The sequence below is a fragment of the Scatophagus argus genome, chromosome 16 (assembly GCF_020382885.2).
Source record: "Scatophagus argus isolate fScaArg1 chromosome 16, fScaArg1.pri, whole genome shotgun sequence".
Lineage (NCBI taxonomy): Eukaryota > Metazoa > Chordata > Actinopteri > Scatophagidae > Scatophagus > Scatophagus argus.
Genome location: NC_058508.1, coordinates 14,700,564 through 14,725,495, shown reverse-complemented (window position 1 = coordinate 14,725,495; position 24,932 = coordinate 14,700,564). Strand labels below are relative to the sequence as shown.

Genomic DNA, 24,932 nt, shown 5'->3' with positions numbered 1-24,932 from the left:
GTTGTTCAAAATTGTTCTCCATGAATGTTAGAAGTGCTGGTTCTGACGTTGCTGTGATGTACACTATATAGACAAAAGTACAGGGGCACCTGATCATCATACAATGACAGAATTTAATGACACTGTATTCTAAATACATGGACGGCTTTGCAACTGTAACAGCTTCCACGCTTCTGGGAAGGATTTTCACAAGATTTTGGAGTGTGTCTGTGGGGATTTTTGCCTGTTCGTGCAGTAGAGCATTTGTGAGTTCAGGCAATAATGTTGGGTGAAAAGGGCTGGCTCACAATCTTCACAGTTCACCCTAAAGGTGTTGGATGGGGTTGAGGTCAGGGCTCTTTGCCTGACAAGTTCTTCCACACCAAACTCATCCTAGCTTTATGGACTTTGGTTTGCACACTGTGACACAATCATGCTGGAATAGGAAAGGGTCTGACCCAAACTGTTACCACAGTTGGAAGCTGGAAACATAGCATTGTCCAAAATGTCTTTGTATGCTGAAGCATTTAAAATTTTTAGGCTGACCATCCAGTAGGGGGCAGTCTTGTCTTAAAACCTCTTCAGCACTGCAGTGTCAGCAGCATCAGACAGGGCTCATTACTGGGACTATTAGCTACCATGTAATTTGTTCAAACAGAGATGACATGCCATGTAAAACGCTTGGAATGTACCGTCTTGGTGGATGTTATCTGCTGAGTTTACCAGAGTATTTTCAATAGCTGTGAAACTAAAAAACATGTGTGCATTAAAAGCTAAGGCAATCACAGTCAAAGAAGTGGGAGTTTAAGAAAATGATCAATCAGAGAAGTCACACATTATTTTCCCAATTTATTCATTAGTATAGACAAGGTGATCTAGTATCTAGTATACTGGTATAAACTGTGATTACAGCTCTCTTTAAGGTCAAAAGTATAAAATGGAAACATGACACAATACACAATGCACTGTCTGTGCTGCTGTGAACAGGACAGAGCAGATACAGCCTCGAGTCAGGAGTGATTCCCTCTGGCTGAGTGTCACAAGGCCTTAATAGGCCAACAGGTGGGCCATGGGGTTCAGAGGCCTCAGGGAGTAAATGATACAGAGAAATGGCTGTTCTCTGCCCTCATTAATCTCCCAAGTTGGAAATTGAGAGGGGCGGAGGATCCTTCAGCCTTGATCTCAACCTTTTGACCTCGTCAGATCATTTGTTTTCATTAGTCCCCACTCAGACGAACTGGCCAGTCCCAGTCCAGACACACACCCTGCCCCCCTAAAGTGGTGAATAATTTCTGAAACCATCTCTAGGGGTCTTCTAAACCCAACCCCCCAAAACTTACAGCTCTAGAGTGTCTCTGGTCATATCTAAATCAGCATGGATGATTCTTTACATCCACTGGCCTGTTTCAGAACATCTATCACCATTAATTACTCCACAATGGGTATGCACAGAAACAGCAACATAAAGTCATAATATAGGGAAGCCATGAGATGGATTTCAACACAGATATCACTGAAGAGTTCCCACGTTTGAGATCAGTTCATAGCATACCCGAAAAAAGGCTTTGAATTCTTCATCTGGTCTCCTGCTGTTCCTGTCAGTGACTGTGGTGACGAGTGTTCTTCCACTAACTCTAATGCTCCTCTGCTGTGCAGCTGGGGACTAATTGGCTTCCAGTTCACCTAATGAAGTCTTCTCTCAGGTCACCATCTCCACTTGATGACCCAGTGCTGCTACTGATATGTGGGAAGTCCTGGTCAGACAGATGCCCCATGATCCCAGCACTGAGATGTGGTATTACAGTAACTCCTGCAGAGCAACGCTTTGCATTCAGTCACTAGATGGGTTAGGTCTTGCTGGAAACAAAATGTTGGCGTGTCAAGTGTTAGCTTTGCTCAAAACAAACAAGGGCAGGGCATTAGGAAGGACCTAATGGCACGTTATGTGCTCAGGTTAAAAGCTGCCTGGTCTGCAGTGAGGATTGGTGGGATCATTACATACATCATGCTTGTGTTTTATCTTCAGACGCACAGCATCATATTACCCAGATCAATCAGCCTGGTTGTGAGGGGTGGGTTGGTACAAGCCTTTGGTCTGTCATTAAAGAAAAGTGTGACATATTCATCAAGAAGGTTTGTGCAAGGCAACAGGCGAGCAGTTTGAGCTGTACGCCCTTTGGCAAAAGTTCATGGTCCTCCTTTTAATCCAGAGAAATTCACTTTTACGTTAATTTCAGACCCAGTGTAATCAGAGATCAGTGACTGATATGACAGTTTGAGTCAAACAACTTGCAAAACTTAGTGACATATGCTCCTCTCTGTTGTTGATAAAGTTCTTGTCTCTTGAAGAATGGATGTTAACTTCAGTTTTTCAGGTAATCCTCGAGGTCAGACTCTGTGGCGTGTCTTTAAAGGGTTATCTTGGGCTATAATGAGCCTGAGCAAACCCAACGCCAGGCCTAATGAAAACTCTGTGACATCTGAGGGGAAAATATATTACAGGTCTAAACTACGGGGGCTGTTTTAACATGCATCAAATGACAGAAAATGATGGTTATCACAAACACCTTTCAGACACTAAATGCAGGTCTGCTGGCAAGTAGGCCTGGAGTTGAGAAACACAAGCATAGCACTAAACACTGATGGCGTGTTGGACACTCAGCATCTGGGAATAAACAAACAAGAGACATAATTAACACATGAAAAATGCTTCTTTCTCTGGGCAACAGAGAAGACAGTGGCTCCAACACAGAACAACTCATGAGTTCTATTTATAAGGTGTGGACATAAAACTGAGAAAATGGTGCTCTCATGTCAGCTATCAAGGTATCACCTTCCACAATGTAACTTTCATCACCTAGATCTTCCAGGTTGCAAATATGCTGAAATATGTGGTAATAATAAATGAGAGCTCAATATATAGAAGGAGAGAGCAATTGGATCATTAAATAGAAAATATGCTCTTCATTATCTTTAATTTACTATGAAAATAAAACCGAAATAATTCACAAATATTATCCAAATCTTTGTCAGAAACCAACTGTAGTATACCATGAGGAGATCACTTGGACAGAAATAAATGTGAACACTGTGCAGCTAAAGCTTACCGCTGCACCACTTCAGCACAACAGTTAAATCTGTGGTTATTTCAACTTTATTTTTACTGCTTTGAAAATTACCTGAAACACCATCAGTAATTTAAAGTCATCCTTATAGCAAGACAGCAGATCAGTAAAAGAGCAAAACATTTCAACTTATCTTGCTGATCTGATAGTTTAGGGAAAGCTGTAAACATAAAATGCACATTGTTTAATATATATAGATATGTATGTAAAGTTAACCTTTTAAAGTTAAACTTTTTACTCATCAGTATTCACTGATGTGAGTTTCATAACCCGAGCATCAGTTCTAAGTACTTTATGTCACACAAAGGACCTTCATTGTTTTTAATCATCCTTTAGCATATAAACAGAGAGGAGTTCACACAAGTGACAGGTATTAGCCTGCAGCAAACTCACTGATGCATTAATCTTATGATAATGCTGTGTTCCTGGCATGCTCCTCTTTGCCACTTCTTCTTGAATACCAGCTCAATAACTGTTTGCCGGGGTGTGGTGAGCTCCAGCTGCAGTGTATTGTGGATGTGTTTGTGTTCAGAGACAGAGCGTGTATATACATGCAAGTGCACATGTAATAAATGGCAGGTATTGCTTAAAAGAGAGCACAGTTAGAGAAAAGATGTATGTGAGAGGGAGATGGCTTTTTGTACTTGTGTGATATAATATGTGGAAGTTTTTATCAGTGGATAAGTTGATAAGTTTAAGTTGGTGCAGTTTTAAAGAGAGAGATCAATCACTGGGAATGACCCGGTGCTTCTTCGGGTTTCCGATCTTTTTCTTGTGTGAATTTTTGTGCTTTGAGTTGTTTTGTTCACATTCTCTTGAGTTTAGTGTATTGTAAAGGTCCATTCACAAATAGGGATTACAAAATTGCTTAGACTATAAATGCTGTGATGTGATTTGTCCTTGTACTGTTGTACTCTTGCATATTTTCTTGAGTGCTCTACATGAGTATTATATTGAGGTACTTGTAATTAATGTCCATTTTCTGCTACTTTTCACTTTGACTACATTACGTAGTCAAAGTGAAAATACTTATTACTCCACTTAATACATTTAGTAAATCTGATCCATTATTGTAGATAAAGATAAGAGATTACCTTATCCCTGCATGGAAATTCACAAGCTACCCAGAAGTATATATTAGAATTAGCCCAGCTTTCACCAGCTGTAACATTAAAGTGATGTACACATTCATGCATCCATAATTATAATACAATATGCATAATTAAATACAGGACTTCTACTTGTAGTATTTCCACACTTTGGTATTGCTACTTTACTCAAGATGGCGAGTTATTGGACTATAATAAGAAATGCTAGTCAGCGTTCATAAAGTTGAAAGATTAAGCAGTCTTGATGAAGGTTTGTAATATGATATTGCATTTATTATACTAGCGTTCCATTGTTGCAAGTGTAGATGGAACATTCACACACATGCCCAACACATACACACGCACGCACGCGACTCGTTTGATAAGAGACCAACCTACCCTTATGGACACGAAGGCCTTGAGGTAGCCTTGGCATTTCATGGACCTGAAAGACAGATTAAGCTCAGATGGTCCATGGATTTATAACGTGAGGCGAGCAACCTGAGGGACAAGCCAACTCCTCCCTGGGCTGGCAGCCACGAGTGATAGACAGATTTACAAGTGGACTATTACAGCTGATTTCTCATAGACCATGGGAAAAGTAAAATGGACATGGAGCGCACAAATACCATATCCTTGCAGTGGGTTTGAAGGCTGAATTAGAGTGCTGGATCCCACAGCACTTGTTCTAATCTAAAGCTTTAGAGACTCGGGTCAAGAATGGCTCCGCCAAACTAAAAGCTGAAGGGTCCATAAATCAAGCCTTGAGAGAGCTCTGAATCCCTTAGTTAAGAGCTGTGTAGTGTACTGTATATTTGGCTAAAGTGCTCAAAATCTTGATCACGACCTCAGGAAAGTATGTACACCAAAGGTAATTTATGTGGTTGATGGTATTTGCCCACCCTTACTGCTGTAGTATGTACTGTAAATCTGGAAAGAGGTTGAATTTTCAATGGACTGTCACAACCCTTATGAAATATGCATGCACTCAACAGGTTTCTGGTGCAGCAGTGTGTTTATCCAATGCTAATGAGCGTGGTTAGTCGTGCGGAGAGAGTTCATGGTCGTCAACACACTGTTTGTATTGGCTTCTCGCGGCTTCTTCATGCTTTGTTAAAGTGGGATCTGTATTTTGTCATTAAAATTTGTGGGTTTTTTTGTTCACATAAAATACAGTAAAGTTAAGTTTGCGTGTTTGCATTGTGTTCAAAAGGTTGGATTTAATGTAATAATCAGCCTCTTTTGCTGTTGACATTGGTGTTCAGGAATGTAGGAAGCATCGACGTCGGCGTAGGAGCTTCGATGACTGACTGACCTTACACTTCCCTCAACCCTGAGCTGAACTCCATTAAGGGCTGCCTGAAGTCTGTAATTTTACCAACAGCCTCTTATCATGTTTGTCTTGTCTCTTCCTCAGGGGATTGACTCCTTGCCCACAGACCAGCTTTACTTAATTTCAGCCAGCTTTCCACGGAGAATACCGTCAGCGGATATAACAACAGCACAACTGAGTGAGAATACAACTTGAAGACTGAGAAATGACTGTACATTTCTAATGAGTATAGGTTAGGAAAAGAACGGCATGTCTTTGGGCTATGAGCTCTGCCTGGAATTACTTACTTTTCAGTCACAGCAGTGATTGCATTTTTAAGCTTTAAACTTTTGAGTTTTGCAACACTGTGGCTCTATGGATCATTTACTGTTCACAAGGATGTACAAAGCAAATCTACTCCATTACAGTTTAATACTGTCAATTATTCGGTTTATTGCACTGTGCACATAGGAGGGCCCAACCCACAAAAAAATACTGTTGCACTGTTTTTTTCTTTTGTTTTTTTGTCAGACATAGACATAACTTCAGCAAAGCTTCCCCGCCAAAAACCCCTTTTTATAATCAGCAATCCGGAAAAAGGATAACCAGAAATTTTGGACATGTTACTGGAAAGTGTGGCACTTAAATCAACATATAATGAACAATAGAAGATGAAATAGATTTCCTGTTCAGTATTGACCTAAATCAGAGAGCAAACAAGTCTTTCATCTTCCAGAAGACCACTAAACCTGTCTAAAGTACCTGAACATTTCAGTGCATGCAGAGATCTTAGACTTCTAGGCTCTGTACATAAGGAACAAATGAATATTACATGGTAACTTGTTTGGAAAAATTTAAATATTTAAACAGACTGTTTAATGATCAAATCAATTAGCACATATGAATTGCTATATTTTGGTCACGCCTTTGACAGTGCCTGGATTTTATAGTCATCGATCACTGCAGTTTATTGCTTCTGAGGAAAATTTTGTCCTTATAAATTATACTGTATCTGCCATATAATACTGACTTTTGAAAGGTTTTATTAAATTCAAAATTGGATGAAAAATATGTATATAAAAAGTTTATGAATGCACATTTGATGAATTTAATAAGTTTTGAATGCTTTAGGGTTTCTGCCTCAGCTTGAGCGGCCAGGTTCTCTTTAGCAGTGTTCTCCTCACCCAGTCTTGCACATGGGTGCAAGACTGGGTGAATGACCTTGTCATATTCTGCCTGTGGTGACAGAGGAGGCCTGGGGCTCTGGGACCACACAGCCTTGTCATCTCGACCCAGATCAAAGGGGCCCTGCTCTCGTCTGGCAGGAGCCAAGGCTCTCGACGAGGGCTTTAATGAACATGAAGTTTGGAAGCAGAACTTGACCAACACCATGGGTGGCAAGAAGACATTTCACCAGGCTTGAAGAAGCTTTAGAGGTATCGTCTCCACCCGGTTCGTCTTGCTTTGATATGCTCAAGATATGAGTGGAAAAGTCAAATTTGTAAGAATAGAATCTGGAGATATGAGTGAAATGAAAGAGAAGTGAGACACAAAGCATGTCAGGAATGTTGAAACAAAAGCATGTGGAAAGAGAAGTGGTGGAAACGTGGTGTGTAACGCGTCTTTAGAGGACCTCCACCCAGACAGAACTTCAGAGAGAAGTTGTTCTTGGCCGCAGCCCTGCTTTCTTGTGACCACAGAGTACTGCTGACATGTACAGCCTCTCCAGTGAATAATAAATACTAGCTGAGACTGAAGATCAAATAATTAAGGCACAAACCTGAAGTAAATGGTTTGTGAATTAAGTTCTCTTTGTTGTGTGCCTCCAAGTAGAATAAAACAAGTAGATGGGAAGATTCAGATAGAATTCCCATTAGGATTAAAAGTGTTATATCACTTGGATCAGATGTTAATGTCATGTTTATGTGCCATCCAGTAATGATAATTACAATAATGAATGCAATCCGTCATACACGACCAATTAAAAATAACTTTTGGACCAACTCATCATTTTCATGCATGTGTCCAATTAACTTGCTCTATGCTGGTCAGGGAGACTCTTTCCTATAAAAGAAGCGTCCCTTGTTTTTCCATCTTTATTCTATAAATGGCTTCTCTTGTTGACTCACAACCTGAGCATCTGATCTCTTTTGCTTTCAAAAGGCCACATCGTAAATTCCAGGACCTTGATATTTTCCCTCATTTCCCACAGGGCCATAATGATGCAGGGTTCTTTGTTGAAAGCACCTGTTCTCAGCTCGAATAATGGCCTACATTTTCATCCAGGATATACTCCCTAAGGGACGCCCTGCCTCCCAGCCTTCGACTTGAGGGTATCTAGTTGCCGCCGTTGCCAGCGAATGTTTGCTGCAGCCTTTTGAACACAACCAGCCAACATGTGTTCCTTAACTGGTAGGATCTGTTTTTGGAAATGGTCAAATGGCAGGGCTGCGTTGTCTTTGAAGCTATTGTCTGTAGGTATGATAATGAAGCAGCAAAAATAACACTGATTGTATGTGTGTGAATGATTTCATTTTTAAATGAGCTTGTACAGAAGTCAAAAAAGGGATAAATACAAGTTATATATATATTATACTCCTGTACATCATAAAACTTACACAAGATATCAAATACATTTCACTTTCTGAGACTTTCCAGTCAATGTGATAATTAGGCCATGTCCTTATGAGCTACCCTGGCAGTGTTTATACCACCTCTCTTTAACTATAGTGTAGATGAACTTAATGAAGTGATGACAAACAAACATGTCTAAAAATAAAAGTGACTGAAATGTCTTCCTATGACATGAAGTGACTATGACCTCCATTCTCCAAGACTGGGCTCTTTTACTGATGGCTTAATTATTTGAAGCAAATATGAAAACTATCACTGGAAAGTCTGCCCATGTGCGTGTTTTTTTGCAAATGGAAGTTGATAAACTAAACTATAATACACCTGAAAATGAAGTGACAGAGTTGTATAATACTTGTGTATATATAAAACTTGTGAACCATCTGGAGATTGTGAAAAAGATCCAGACAACCCATTTAATTACAGGGACATGCAACCTGTTTTGAAACTTTTGTACTCTCCGGGTTTCAGTACTCTCAGTACTTTTTCCGTGTGTGTGCTTGTTGATATCTCTCTGTTACAGTTAATAGTCTCGAGGACTGGAGGGTTTTGTATACAGTGCACTACAAGAAAGGTCTGCATAGAGTAAAAGAAAAGCCAAACAAATGCAAGCATGAAGTCATTTTCTTAAACCCATACAATTACTTGTGTTTGAAAAGCTTTCATTTGTTTAATTGGATAAATGCTTTGAAAGTGAACTGATGTTTGGATTGTCATCAGCAGTTTGAGGGAAGGAAACAGATCCTGCTATTCTAATTTCACAAATCCCCATTCCCAGAACTACGTAAGTCAGAGCATCTTTATTTCAGCCACTGTTTCACGCTCACCTGCTAAAAGACCTAACAGCATTACAGGATTTCTTTAGCTTGTGAAAGAACATCTAAGCCTGCCTGAGCCCTCCAACCTGCCACAGGGATGCTTCCATGTCCAGGAGGACAGCACTGAAGGATAAGACCTTTTCTACAGGATCAAGTGAGGAAATCCGCTCAGACTGTTCCTTAACAGAAGATAAGATGGTCCACAGCACGGCTCCAGTGAATTTATAGACATTTTAAATGGCTTTATGCAGAGCTGAAGACCTTGAAGGAGGACTTAAGGAGCGAGAGCAGTGTGTTGATCTTCCTCTCGACTCACCAAATAACCCTGTCATTTGACTGGGGGCTTTTGCGTGTGTAAGACCTCGGTCGATCCTGCTGTTGTCTTGCGTTTGTTTGTTCTTTCTGGAACAGAGGGGTGGATGAGATCATCCGTCAGTCCACTTTACTCTCTAATGGGCTCGGATCTCTGACATCTGGAGGTTGCTCCAGCAGTGATGTTAGTACAATGTGATGTTTCTTTGTATATCTGACTATACAGCGTTAGCACATTAGATAACTACCACAGGATGTAATTATATTCACTACATGTTCACAAGATGACATCCAGGGCTCAGGTATCCACCAGATTCCCACTTTATTTACACATCTGCAGGTATGCTGAAAAACTAACTGTGAAAACTTGTTGACAGGACAAGGTGATAAGCAAGCACATTAGCAGCGCCGGTTAGCAGCACAATTAAAGTTATTTTGTGCAGGCAGATGGTTGGAACACCGCACGGCCTTGTTAGGTGGAGAGACGCAGCTTTAGGCTTATTTCTCCTGATGAAGCAACAACAGTCTTTTGTGGTGTGAGCACTGTATTAGAAAATGGCACCAGAATGGCAGACTGACAACGCAAATACACAAAGCTTGGCTCAGGTTGCATTTGTTGATACTGTATGATGTGTTAGACGATACAGGCCTGAATATCAGTGTGTGTCCCGAGGCAGGGCATTATTTAACCGTCTGGCTTTCATGTACGAGCCCTTTATGTCATCTGTTTAGGCTGCAGAAGAGGAGCGTGTTAGCATGGTTCGCTAAGCACAATCGTACTGAGGATGTGTGGAACAAGTCAAGTACTCCCTTTACTTCTTCTAAGTCCGTGTGAGATGACACAGTGTGTGTGTGTGTGTGTGGGCAGTGTGTGCATAAGGTAGTGTCTCTGCACATCATGTATAACAGATGGAAAAAATCAGCATAGTTTTACAGAAGTCCGGAAAAAGTGTTTAAATTTCTTCATTTCAGGACTTTGCTCCACTCGATGCATTGAAAAATGAAACCTCAGAAGAAAACAAAAATAACACCCATGTCCCCCTTTTATATAGCAAATTACGTTGTAGTAAACATAAATCATTATGAGTAAATCTAACAATAATTTAAATGATAGATTATTTTGTTTGATACCTTCATTGAATTCTTACAGGTGATTTAATATCGTCTATGCACTTAATTTATCATTTTTAAAAGTGATGTGCTGTATGTTTTTAATTATTTATGAATATTTTCCGATTATATAAAGAGGTAACTAAAATATACACTTTGATGTTTTTATTAATAACAAACGAAAAAAAATGTTGTTTTCAGCAGGAAAGCTGTGATTAGCAGTGTATCTTCAACTTTTTACTGTGTGAAAAGACCATGTTTAAATCAGACTTACATATATATATATATGTATATATATATATATGTATATATATTATGTAAGTCCTTATGCCAGGCCCAGCCTTTCTAGAGACAGTATTATTTGTTCTATGAATGAGACTTTACTTGTTCATACCGTATTTCTCTGTTCATCTGGCTGTGCTCCAGAGTGCTCCAGGGTGCTTACACTTGGCGAGAACAGAGCGAATTTGTCAGAAAAACCTTGGTAGTGACTAATAATTTGTCATAAAACGCCAAAGTTAGACAAATATATAGCAACTCTTTCAAAACAGATGTGTTGTGATTTCTTCATGGTTATATTTACTTTATAGTTTTCTCATGCTGGGAGCTCTCTGCATGTGGAATACAGGCTATCTATCAAAGATGGGGCCACATGTAAATGGCTCTATCTTTTTCCATTGGCACGACTCAGGAAAGAGGGTTTTTTTTTTTTGACTTGAGAGCAAATAGAACTTTAATACTCTAACAGCACTTGAACTCAGCTATTCAACTTCCACCCAGAGAGTTACAAGCACAAAGAGCAAAGACAAACATGGTCTGTACACAGAGCGGAGAGGACAAACCATGACAGTGAAGCGACAACTAAACCTCTTGATGCACACGTTTTCTCAAACAGGTTATCTTGTGCTCATGCACTGTGGAAATGCAACTAGGATTAGAAAACACTCCCTCACACACACGCACACACACACACACATATATATCATATATAGCAGTGTCTGAGAGATGAGATAAGGGGCTTAGATGAAGGGGGCAGGGTTGTCTCTGGTGAAACTCTGACTGACATGGCTTCTCTGGGGTAATCCTGCTAATCCTTTGCTAGCTCAGGGGTGCAGTGGGACCTGAGGCCTTTGACCCTCCATCAAGAGAAGGTGCCAACACACACACAAACTAAGCTTTTGGTGGCATTTAAGAATTCATGGTCACACATATTAATTATGACCAAAACTTCCACTGAATGCACCACTACACCACAAAAAAGTAAATCATTAACTTTTATGGATCCCAAAAGTATTCTGATAAGATTTTGTTTATAAAGAATGACATGTTGACATTGTTTGGAGTGATTGCAAAGGCAATTAGGAAGAATTATGAGGTTAGTTAAAACTCAGACCCAATAAACCAGTCGTCTCATAAAACCAGTAAAAAGTGTAGCACAAATTCACGTCACTTGTTTGTCTGCTGGCGTCGAAAGCTGAAGCTGGATGCAGTTCAAATGACAGAAGTGCAAGTAAACATGTCAAACTTGGACATGGCAGGCTTACTTCTGCATTCCTTTAAACAGCAAGCCCTAGATGTGTGTGTTTCTCTTGTCTGAAGAGAACTGACTGTATTTTGTGCATTACACCAAATAAAGTGCGACTGACTGAAGGGCTGATTTCAAGTTCTAACATTTCAACCAACGGTATTGTACTCTAAGAAAATATGTTTTTCTCTTCATTGGTGCTCCTGGTCTGATGTTTATTTCATCATGATGGAAGAAAACGAGCTGCAATTTACCTGTTGTGTGCGATGACATTAAACGGTTCCAATCTGTTCACGGTGGAGGGATCGTTCAGCTCCAGAAGGAGTCATCCGCCCTCCAGTGTTCCTGAGACTCTGAGAGCTGTGTCAAAGCAGACAGCGACAGACAGAACAAGACCAGAAGCTTTAGAAATTTCACAATAAAAGTAATAACCGTGATTTAATACAAATCATTGGAAGAAACCCAGAGTCCAAAATCCAAGAGCGGGTTCAGCCCTGTACTGTTACCCTGCTTTGAATGTTCAATTTGAGATCATTTGCATCTGAATAAAATATAATGATATAGAAAGGGTCACCCCTTTCTTCTTCTTCTTCTTCTTCTTCCTCTGCTTCTTCAGCTTTTGTGAAAATACAATCATATCATCTTGGTAAATACATGGAACCAGTGCATACATGAAAGCAATATAAAACAAACATATTCATCACATGCAGGGAGAAATTATTGTTTCAAATGCGTTTTATTTTATTTTATTAGCTTGCTTTGCTACATTCTCGGCAGCTTTATTTTGAAAGGCTTTACCGGAAGTAATTTGTTCATATTGTTTTTCGCTTGATCCCTATGGCTTGTGTAGATAACTTGGTGCTGCTGTGTGAGCGCTCACACGCTGAGAGCGAGTGATGGGAGACAAACTCGGTCCCTGACGCGCGTTTCGCTCACCTGGCGATATTTTCACAGCGCGTTTCAGATTTTTTTTGTTTCTGTCAGGAATAAAACATATCAGTCTTAGACTCCAAGCTGAACTGGAGTTGAAGCAGGAGGTGGACGCTCGCCGTAGCTTCAATTCAGTATCAGTTTCCACACTGGCTATTTGTGTTTGGGGAAATTGCGCACCGATTATCCAGGATTTGAATCATGGCAGAGGAGTGAGGCGCATTTGCCAAAATGAATGTTAACTGGAATATAACTTTTTCACGGCGGTCCTATGGAATATAGTCCGATTTTACACAGCCTACATGTTGTGCCACCATCCCACGTGAAAAACAAACTCTTTGTTTTCTGCATAATGCTGTCTCTTTGGGTGTACATGATTTATTGTTGTGTTGGCTACTGCTCAACTATGCCAAACCTGACGTACGGCTCCCTGAGCAGGCACGAAAACAACGCAGAAGTTGACAATCAGGAGTCCTCTCTCGGGGCTTCCAGGGACTTACTGAATAACGAAAACGATTTGGACAGCAGAGGAGAAGAGTGGGATGACATTAAAGGCGAGGCGAGGGCGTTAGATGATAATGCCATGTCAGGTTTCCTCAATGAGTCGGAAAGTAAAAAGTTACCCCAGGCGATCATCATCGGGGTGAAGAAAGGAGGGACCCGGGCGCTGCTGGAGTTTCTGCGCCTGCATCCAGACATCAGAGCGGTGGGGGCAGAGCCGCACTTCTTCGACCGCAACTACGACAAGGGACTGGAGTGGTACAGGTATCAGACTTGATGCGTTATTTTAAAACATGAATCCGGAGAGAGATGGTCAGCTGAGCTCTGCGCCTTGTGCCATGCTCAAGGGCATCTTTAAAAGCATAGGTGTTGGTTGTACTGAGTCCAGAATCAAAACACAAAGAACAGCACTCCTCTTCTTATGAACAGATATTGCCGATTCATGCAACTCCACCTATACTTTGCGTGATTTAACCATAAAGCAGCCGCCACAGCAATCCATTATGTTGCCTTTCTCATATTGCACCATAAAGCTACTATATGGTATTCTTAACAAATCCTGAAGTCTCATCATATTTTCTGCAACAGTATAAAAGATCACCAGTTATTTCAGTACGTTTCCAGAGAATATATCATGAAGAAGATGAGGCAGTAGGTGCAAAGAAACCGAGGAAATAAAGTAATGATGCTCTGAAATACACTTAAAAGAAAGCTGTTTTTTTTTCCTGATGAGAGCAAGTGACAAACTATCCTGCTGTTAGATGTGAATGAAAATAGCGTCATATTTGCTGCAACTGCATTAATTTAAGGCAATTTATAAAAAAAAAGAAGTGAAAGTGAACGTGACTTTAAATTCCTCTTTATAACTTATGACTTTATTAAGCTGGAGAGTTAAGATGTTCAGAGTGAGAGAAGCTTAGAGGTTTCATAATAGCTACACTAAACAGCAACTGTAGGCATTTTTTTTTTTGATAGAAATGAAACTGAAAGTCAGCCAATGAAACGCTATTGATAATGTGATAATGGTGACCTCAGGTGACAGTATTATGTAGAACACAAACTGTTGATGTTCCCATTATGAAAAGCAGGATCAGAGCATTTTAACATCCAGACAGTTTAAACAGCTAACCTCGAAAGTCAGTACACCACAGGTCATAGCACTCAAATGAAGGCCAACACCATGCATTTCTATGGGCCAAAAGACCAAAACTCTCTATTTGCACTGAAGGCTTAGTCGGCTCCTATCAGTCCTGTTCATTTAAAAAGCACAATCGATTTTTTGGGGCTTGTTTGCGTGGCCTTCACTCTGAGTTTGTGGAATTTTTTGATATGTGGATCTGCACCTTGGATCTAGATTTGCTGTGGCTCTCTGACAATAAGGGGGCACTACGCAGGTGGAGAAAGATAAAGCAGAGCGTCTATTTAAATTGTGCCTTAATTGTGAGTGCAGTTCAAAGAAACCGCCCTTGGTTTACGGTTTGGAGCTAGCAAGTTACATCATGTTATCATTCTTGAGCAGCCAGGAGTGTGGCTGAAGATTATTAAGAGTTCCAGGGTATTGATTCAGTGGAAGCAATTTGTTTTGATCTTCAATCCAAATAGATGTCAATGTCAAAGGCAGAGCTCTGGGATGAGAGGCTGCTCACACTGTCAATATTGCCTTTAACTTGCACATTTTTATTGTATTCTCGTCCATGGCAACTGTTGTCCTTGTACCATTATGAGCAAGCTCTTTTACTATTGACGCAACTGCATTATTACACAACTTCTTACTCTTACTGGAACTGAAAGACAAACACAATTTAGTCATGGAAATTATTGATTATTTACGTATTGCAAATGTTCCCAGAAACAGTTTGGCATTGAATGGTTTACATCAGAGCAACCACATTGTTCATAAGAGATAATAAGAGATGCTGCAGTTTCAAGTGTCCATTTGACTGAGCCGAGGGATTAAGGGGCAGTGTCAAAGGATCTAGACACTGTTTCAATGCTGGCTCCATAGAGTTACAATAGGGGAAGCGAAGCATTGTTCAAAGGACTTCTCGCTTAAGCTCCTTTAAGAATTTCCGGACAGGTTTAGGACATTTTTGGATGATCGGTCTGTGACGAGTGATCTTTTGTCCATCTCTACAAACTGAGCAATACGAACAAATTGAAATCATCCTATGCTTCAAGTTTTTTTTTTTTCCTTTTTTTTTTTGTTTTTAGGTTGGTCTTTCAGCTGTTCCTAATCCAGGCAATGCACCTCAAGAATAAGCAATGTCTAAAATGGAGGATAGGCTATTATTAAAAATGGATAAAATAAAATGGTATATAGGTAATAGTCAAAGAAGCAGTTGTATATAACTGAGATGTGCCAGCTACTTGTTCACAGTGGCGACTGTATACCAAACACGAGCTAGCGGATGTGGGAAACTGTTTCATCGTGAGACATGTATAATGAAGGCTTCTTTTCCCACAGAGGTGATCGTGCTAATTAAAACAACTTGGCTTGAGTTGTCACAGTGAGAGCAGCGTGCCACAGATTGACCCCATACAGCAGAGCACCAGCATGCAGACTCAACCCCTAATGATCATTTAGCGGAGCTCAGAGAACACCTCGCCTGGCTTTGTGGTGGAGCACATCACTGCTCGACGAATGTTTTTTCCCCACAACACTGTGCCAGCTTAATAAATGAGCACTGACACACCTTTTTGAAGCCTCTTAAAACTTTGCCCACTATACTGTTGGATCAGAAGTAAGTCTTAAAGATGAGCCGAGAGCATAAATGAGGAAGGTGAGTGTTGATTTGATTCCATATGTTTCACTTCATTGTCCCTGGACTAATGGCATGGAGTAGCTTTGGTAGAGGAGCAGTCTGCTGGGTGGGCTTATCAGTTCCTGTGGTGGCATTGAGTTGTGGTCACACCATTTATCTGCTGTGATTGGTGCGTCCATCCTGCTGGAGGTCTGTTGTGTCCATCCTGCTGGAGCCCCACATAGAGGAGAGGCCCCCACACAGCAGGACACCAGCCACAATACAGCACATTTTTACCCAAAGGCAGGAAAAGAGAAGCAGTCAGACAATTATGCACACTTAACTCACACAGAGCACCTCCTTTCTTTAATAACAGAATCCCAGCTTCCTCCTGTATGTCTTATTTTGGCAGGTTAACTACTCATCTACTGAATGCAAGCTCAGATCAGGGCCCTTAGTGTTCTATACAGTAGATGTAAATTAATTGCTGTAATTGTGTTTTTCCTCTTGAGGTTCCATATATAGAACAATGACCGGCCTTCTTACTAACTCACTGAGGGTGTCAGAGAAGACGACGTAATCCTCCTCGGAGCCCCAGGGAAGCTTACTGCAGGCCAGTGGCAGATAGAGGGCAGTAAATTTAAAGTGAGTCTTTAGAAAGCGCAACAGTATTATGGAGCTCAATGAAAGGGGATGCTGGAGAACCCCTGGGGTCTGCATTAACCCTGACAATAAAAGAGCAGACAATTAGTGTGAAACATGTTTTCTCTGCCTTCACTTTGTATGCAAATGTGCTCAGAAGGGTGAAAGTGCCCTTTGACGAAGCCCAGCAGGAGTTCATCAGAAAGAGCATTCACTGGAACCTGCCCAAGAAAAGACTCACACTCTACACTTAAGCTTTTTTGGCTGAAAGTTGACTTTCAGAGATCTCTGTGTAGAAAGTTGTGTTTCCCAAGAGTAAGTTCATTTGAGTCCACTGGTGTCTTTTTGCTTACTCAGTACTTTTCAGCTCTTCACAAGGACACAGGGGGATTGGTGTAAGTGAGAGAGTTCTTGATATAAGGTATCCCCAAGCTTGAACTAATGTGTCAGCATGCTGACAGGAAAAGAAGAAGGGGAAACTGCACTGATAATGAGATGCTTTAAAGAAACAATTCACACATGCTAGCTATTGTTTCAAATATGTCTAAGATGTTTCCACAAACCATAAGACTGTGCACTTTAAAACTCTATGCTCTGCAAAAAGTAAACTTGGCAGATCATTTTTTCCGATAGAATAATGCTAGCATTCCTAAAATAAGTCCACAAGATTGTCAATACTGGTAATGTGCACCTCCCTCCCTCTTCTGGAGATTGAAGATTTAATTTTCTGCAACAACCCCCTGGGTTTTTGCTTGAGGCAATTTGTCAAACCACAGCACTTATTACAGCACTTTGGAAAGAGTGAAAAAAAACAAAAAAAAACAGGTTCACTCCATTATATCCCCTTGAGTTGTTGACTTCCTCATCTCTCTCTCTTTTGTTGTATCTTCAGAGAAAAGGTGCTGTTTCCTGCTTCTATCTTTCTTTACACTTCAGAGACTCCCAGACAGCAAGCCAGAGCAACTTTAGAAAGCACCAATCTGCCTCAACCATCTTTGTTTTGATTCTTTGAAGTCTTGTTTGCTTTTGCCGAATGTCTCAAACCAGTATGCATCTGTGGGGAATTATCTAATTGTACCAACCACTACTTAAACTGGAAACATACATTTCATACAAAGATGCTGCACACTTTTTCTTTGTTTTTTTTTCTTTCTTTTGCCCTGTTGCCCTGTTGGATAGTTCAACTCAATTCTTGACAGTCAGGACAAAGGTTCATTTATTTTATGCATGTGATGTTGCTTTGAACTGAAGCAGAAGCTAGAGCTGACTGGTAAACTAACCTCTTTCTAACTGCACATCTTCAGACTTGTTTTCATTTTCAAATTTGTAGTCCTCAGCCTCATCCAATACTGACTCCAAATGACATCACTTGAGGCATTTTTTAAAAATCAGATTTCACGCAGCTCCCCCAGGATAAACAGAAGGTTTAATGCAATTTTTTTTGGTTGCATATCTGCATAATACTGCAAGACCTCTGAACAAACTTGTGGCTTGCATTTCTATCAAAGATCTCCTTGTAACTTCCTGGTTATTGTAACATATTTATTGTTAATAAATAGTTACACCTGTTGATTCGTCTCACTGAACTGTCATCCACAATCAGACAAAAATGACCTGGTCACACTGAAACATCACACACTGTAAGCTCTTTCTCCTACATTTATCTGAAGATGGGAGTTTGTTATCGCGGCAGTAGATCCAAACCATACATCCATGCATACTGATATCAGTTTTTAACAATTTTCATTAAACTTTCACTAAACATCTAATGTGATTGGTTTAGCTGTGCTGGTTTACATTTTTCCAGAAGCACCACCCTGATAAAAAGTGCTCGCTGATTCTATAAACAGCCGAGTGTCAGAATTTTTATGTGTTAATGCAAGGCTGACAGTCGTGTGAGGGAAGCCAGAATGGCCTCACGCACTGTTCTTCCTCCTCCTCCTCCTCTTTTCAGACTGGGCCTGTCTCCATCAGACAGCCAGGTGGCCATGAATTCTGCATACTGACAGTAATAATGGTGGATGGTAAAAATGCATTCTCTGCATTATCATTGTTGTTCAGGAATGCTCATCGAGATAATGAAGGTCTTGAGTGTAAAGTGTGATGGCAGTGACTTTCACACTCATGATGAGATGTGCTGCAGTGACCAAGGAGCACCTTACCTAAAGATGCTTTCCTCTTTGATTTCTGTCTGGAACTCATCTCACAGTATATTGGTGTGATTATTAGAAGTGGCTGCATACCACCACCTCTCATCCTCTCATCTTTGAGAAGAGGAACGATTCCCACAGCAGCTCACCCCCTTCTCAGAGCTGTAGTGTAAGATTAGAACCCATCATAACATTAGATAATGCTGAGGTTTTTTTTTTTTCTGCAGCAGTCCCTTGTAACCACGGTCTGAAAAGCTTAAATACAGATGCCAGTTGGAGTCGGTCAAGGAGAATACTACGAAAAATGAAAGTGCTGTCAAAGTTGTCTGCACCGTACTTGTTCCTTACTTGAATGTGAATTCTTACTGAGGGCATCAGCCACGCGGCAAAGTTGTAAATTCCTACCTTTGAACTGGCTTTCTGATAGCAGTGAATGTAAACAAGGCACCAGCTTTCAAACGCTGTCTCTCCAGCTACCAGTTAAATGGACACACCTGACTGCCCAGCAGACACAACAACAGCAACTTGTACAACGCACCAGTCCTGGATTAATATCTGTCTGTAGACTGCAGTATCTTGTGCTACTGTTCCAGGAAATTGCACAGTTAGCGTTGAACATGGCTGGGCTGATGACTTAATATTTAGACTTAGGTGTCTAGGCCGGGTGGGGGGGCCGGGTGGGGGGGTCATCCTATGTGCTCTCCAACAGTTCACCTGATTCTATTCGATTCTAATCCTCTCTTTCCTCTTCCTCCTTAGAAGTCTTCCTCACTGCCTGACTCTGTTATCTTCTCTCTCCTGCTCTTCTACTGCAAGTATGGCAGGACATTTTAGAGGGCGGTAGGATGTTTATGTGTATGTGAGGGTTGTGAGGGCATCAACTTAGATTTATTTTTAGTGCGCCAATTATAGGTAGAAATTCTTCAAAGCTTCAGACTCCTTGCTTTATGACTTTGAAAATACATTTACAACCCACTTAGACCTTACAGCTTTAGAGTAAAGCAGTGTTTTTAGCTTTATGAAGTAAAATAGAAACATGCACAATTCATGATGGTGCAAAAGTCAGTGCACCGTGGCTCAGTTCCTTAGAGAGGACCACCTTTTTCATTCTGCTGAAGCTGAATGATAAAGCCTTTGCATGGCTGATTGATAGATGAGGATGCAATGAAACCTATTGGTTCCAGGCGACATTGTTTATTAAGCAGAACAAATTGTGAAAGCTTGCTACATCTGGCCCCTAAGGCAACTCCTTCACTCCTCACTCAGTCAGAGATGTTCTCTCTCTGTCTGCTGAGATGAATAATGCATATGTTTCTCACACAGATTGTATTGCTTGGGGACTAAGTGGAAAGTTTGATTGGTTGTAAGTTTTTATGTCCCTTGAGGCCCAGAGTAAGGCCTGCAGTGCTCAGCTTGTGTGTATCCAAGAGATACATAAGATAATTGCAGGGGGTTCTGATAAAGTTGTTTGTCTCTCTTGTACCTATTACCTTGATTAGTTTTGTGATTTTTTTCCACCATATACAAAGGTGGCAAAGTCTCTCAGGGAGGGAAAATTGGAACAAATGTGTAAGACCTAGGGCCTCTGCAGAAAGGAAAGAAAGAGCAGGTGACATCAGGTGATGAAATTACATAAGGAAAAAAAAACCCATGTGTGTTTGTAAGACAATAATTAGGTATGGGTGATGCCTACTTTTCCCATCATTACTACAGTTTTTTCCCCAGCACTGGGTCAAAATCTTGCAGGCTATTTTCTGCTTGTTCCTGCCACATAAATTTGTAAAATGAAAGCTGCTGGGTTTGGAGAGGAATACTGAAGCTCTGTGGACATGAACCAACAGATGGTTGGAAATTATTGCAATCACTTTAATGACATGGCTCCTCTACTTCCCGGATGTTCTATTTAGATGAACTGCCCACAATCAAAACAGGAGAACATCACCAAACATTTTGACTAACTGATGTTTGTGAACACCTGTGGCATATAGCAAAAAAAAAGAGATATCCACACACTGCTGTTGAAGACATTTGTTGTGCTGGTATGGGATATACCCAGAAGGCAGGGACCAAGAAGTTAGTTTGATGTAGTTAATAACTAAATCTCTTAAATGTAAGAGGATTTTGATACTTCGTGAGGCTAGCAAACACATAAGTTAGTGGAGTGATGTTGCCACAGTGTCCAAGAAGATAGTGAGCTGAATTGGTGGAAAGTACATTTACCCAAGTACATAGCTACAGTACATAATTTGAATAATTTGTACTTTACTTGTGCATTTGCAAGATTTTATTTGTCCGTTTTAAAAAGCTACCCAGCAGTACATTCAGTAAAATTAATAAACCCCAACTTTATCACAATTGTTTAATGCATCAACAATTATAATTTAATAGTATGCATTGTTCTAATATGCATAATGAAAACTTTAAGTTTTTGTACTTAAATGTTCTATACTTTGATACTAATACTTTTGTATTTTTACTCAAGTAAAATTTTGAATGTATGACTTTTTCTTGGAACAAAGTTGTCATACTTCCTTTACTTTAGTTAAATATCTGAGTAATTCTTGCAGCACTGGTCTGTGGTGTTGCTGAGCTGAATTATATTGTACATTGTTACTGAGTGGAATGAGAAACGTTTTCATATATAATGCAGTCTAATGCAACATAACCTTAAACTGCACCCATAAAATGTTGCATAGAAGTGAGTGAATGCCACTCTGACAAAGTTCCAACAAAGTGTAACCATATTGGGTTGAACTCAGCTGTAGAGCAGTTTGTGTTATTGTATCCATCACTTGTATTTCTTCATGGATTAACTACTTTCCACTGACTCTCATCGTTGTGGCCACGTATCTCTCTCCCTCTCTTTGCAGAGGCAAGCCAGCCAGCTACCCAGCCAGCCAACAAGGCAGTCAACCAGCCTCTAATGCTCTAGCGTGTTTGGCTTAGTCTTAATCCCCCTTGGCTCACTTTAGCCATTATCCAGTCAGAGCTTCAGTTAACAGGCTATATTATGATCAACCAGAGCCATCCAGGGTCAAGAAGAATATGCATTTATGTGAAGAGACAGCTCCCTAGCTTTGCATTTTCTACTCAGGAATGCAAAGCTTATCCAAATCTTCACATTTTGCACAAAATTACTGACAAATATGAGTAGAAAGGTGCCGTCATAGTCATCTGTTTAGGCTTGACATGAAGCAGCATAATACTGTCTATTCACAGTGAAACAACCCTTTGTATAATGTAATGAAGGTGTGGAATATTTCAATATGAGGATTGTGGTTTTTGAAAGAGGATCGAGGTCTTAAGGTAGATTAAATGCAGCAGCAGGAGATGAATGTCTTCCTTTAGGATTTGTGTTTAGAACATGTCATGAACTGTGTATTGTCTTCACATGCAATCGCACATGATTGATAGGACTCCTGCTCTACCTACCAGTTCCTGTCACTTTAGATGTACTCACAGACTCGATTAATGTTGCTTGTGATATCTGCAATTGTCTTCTTGATGACAATTGACTTGCTCCTGCCTGACAGTACCTGCCACGGAGCTACTGTGTCACTGTCAATCTGTCATCCTGTATTGGAGTTTTTGAATGTTGTTAGCTTTAAAAAGTAGTAGGATTACATTTTTTTTTGTGCCACAGAATGCCTGCAGCACAAATGCAAATCAATGTGTTTGTGTCTTTTGCAGGGAATTGATGCCCAAGTCATCAGAAGGCCAGATGACCATGGAGAAGACCCCCAGCTACTATGTCACCAAGGAGGTCCCTGCTCGAATCTACACCATGTCTAAAGACACAAAACTCATTATAGTCGTACGAGATCCAGTCACTCGGGCCATCTCAGACTACACCCAGACACGCTCCAAGAAGCCGGACATCCCGTCTTTTGAGAGCCTGACCTTTAAGAACATGTCAGCAGGTCTGATTGACACCACCTGGAGCGCTGTTCAAATAGGCATGTATGCTAAGCACCTCGAGCGCTGGCTCCAGTACTTCCCCATGGAGCAGCTGCTGTTTGTTAGCGGAGAGCGTCTGATTAGCGACCCTGCAGGTGAGATGGCTCGTGTCCAAGACTTTCTTGGACTCAGGAGGGTGGTCACGGAGAAGCATTTCCACTTTAACCCAGCAAAGGGCTTCCCGTGCCTTAAGAGACCTGAGGGGAACAGTAAGCCACACTGCTTAGGCAAAACCAAAGGCAGAACCCATCCTAATATTGACCCGGAAGTGGTGCAGAGGCTAAGGGACTTTTATAAACCCTTTAATAGAAAGTTTTACCAGATGACAGGACATGACTTTGGCTGGGACTGAGAGGGAAAACTATGATGACAGACCCGTCTCTGTCTGTGTTTTTTATAAGTTTATCACTCTGGAGATATTGTTATACAGTGTATGTACAGTATTTGGTGGATGTGTAAAAAGTTCAGAAGTCTATTTTATGATAATTTATTGTTATGATATTAACTCACTGAGTTGCCTAACCAGGTTTCTTCATGATCTAACATACACAGTTTTAATTCTCATTAAAAACATGAACGTTTTTTCTATAAGCACAATGTTTTTACGGGTATTATGAGCAGGGTCAGTTTTTTTTTTTTTCTCGGCTTCTTGTGGGCCACCATTTCTTCTTCCTGGACTTTTCAAAATGCTGGTTTTGTTTCACCTTAAGCTGAATGAGATCCAGCTTTACAAACAACTGGTAATATCCCCTTAACATTTGCCTGACCCTCAAGAGGTCTGTGGACCCACTTAGTCAGGTCGATACTGGCCTCAGCTGATCCAGTGCCACTTGCCAGGTGGATCAATACAGTAATAGCTCCTCATCATGTCAATTAGACCTGAGTGATGGCTCTGCCTCAAACTCCCGAGCACCGTAATAAAACGTGGATCCATTAATGTTAGTAAGTTTATGGTTGACCCTTGAGCCAACTTTAAGTTAATATAATAATATAAATTTCCACTGCAATATTTTGACTTAACCACTATTTATACTGTTTCTGCAAAGGAATGTTGATCAGGATCCAATAGAGGGTCCTGTCACGATACTTTGGGGATGTTTTTTATTCGGTGTCCACAAACCTGACGCACAGATTTCACAATGCCTAATCAGTTATTTCTCTTTCCAAAAAGAAAATGATTCAGCTTCATTGATCTATACTGAAATGGTTCTCATTGATCATTTTGTTCAGTTCATTTTTTTTTTAAATCACAGGTGATGCTAGATGTGGTAATGAAGCCCGTACCCATTATACATCAACTGACGCAAATAAGCATTTCTCTAAATATGTGTAGTTTACATTCAGCTCTGTCTGAAGAGAATTAAAATAAACCATCTTGGGGCAAAATTCCTCCCTCATGTAAACATTATGTTTGGTTGAGTTTTATTCAATCAACACTCATTTGTGAGCATTTTCACGGACGTCATTCTATAATGATGTAATGCGACCCCGCTTTTGTAGAGGCACTATTTTGCTGTATGCATTGCTTTACAAACATGGATGTGAAGCAGGTTTGACTGAGAAGCTGATTAAAAGGTGCAGTCATGTCATTTTTATGAAGTAAGAAATAAAAATATAAAAATGTTTTACCAAAATGTTAACAAGCTCTTTTTGTTTTTTGTTTTTTGTTTTTTGTTTTTTTTTTTTACAGTTTTTGGAGATATCAGCCTGTTTGGATGTGTAAATAGCTTCACAGGTTAGACAAGTCTTTTTGATTCTGGGCTGAAATGTTCCTTTAAAATGCTGAACTTGTGTGACTCCATAATGCACTACTTCCACCTTGCCTGATCAGATTTCTGGTTCCCTGCAGGCAAACGTGTACCGCTGTGTCTAATTTACCATCTTGCACATTATTGTGCTAACGGGCTAATTGACACAGCAGTGTTAACTACTTTTAGCTGTCTCAGCTCCCCCCACTGCCACCTGTGAGAGGACATTGTTGCCACGAGACCAACAAACACAAAATAACGTGTCAGGTTTACAATCAGTGACATGTAAAAAATAGTAGAATTCCTTTATGTCCCTGAGTGACACTAAACACACCCCAACATGAAGTGAGATCAGGTTTCAAG

General features: G+C 40.4%; 1 protein-coding gene and 1 long non-coding RNA gene across 2 annotated transcripts; one reads left to right on the top strand and one right to left on the bottom strand.

Moving 5' to 3' along the window:
* Positions 1 to 870: 870 nt before the first annotated feature.
* Positions 871 to 12,286, bottom strand: LOC124073301. The gene is made up of 3 exons (XR_006845665.1): positions 12,155 to 12,286; positions 4,592 to 4,637; positions 871 to 2,644 (listed from the first exon to the last, which is right to left on the bottom strand). It is a non-coding gene; the product is annotated as an uncharacterized LOC124073301 (long non-coding RNA).
* Positions 12,287 to 12,758: 472 nt separating this feature from the next.
* Positions 12,759 to 24,455, top strand: hs3st3b1a (heparan sulfate (glucosamine) 3-O-sulfotransferase 3B1a). Its single transcript, XM_046415463.1, has 2 exons — positions 12,759 to 13,595; positions 22,555 to 24,455. The coding sequence occupies exons 1-2, from the start codon at positions 13,102 to 13,104 to the stop codon at positions 23,171 to 23,173; spliced, it is 1,113 nt and encodes a 370-aa protein (XP_046271419.1). The 5' UTR covers positions 12,759 to 13,101; the 3' UTR covers positions 23,174 to 24,455.
* The last annotated feature ends 477 nt before the right edge of the window (positions 24,456 to 24,932 follow it).

Bases quoted from the DNA above. Each gene is read 5' to 3' on its own strand.
- hs3st3b1a (XM_046415463.1), top strand. From the start codon at position 13,102: ATGGAATATAGTCCGATTTTACACAGCCTACATGTTGTGCCACCATCC. The intron at 13,596-22,554 runs GTATCAGACTTG...TGTCTTTTGCAG, and splicing joins AAGGGACTGGAGTGGTACAG to GGAATTGATGCCCAAGTCAT.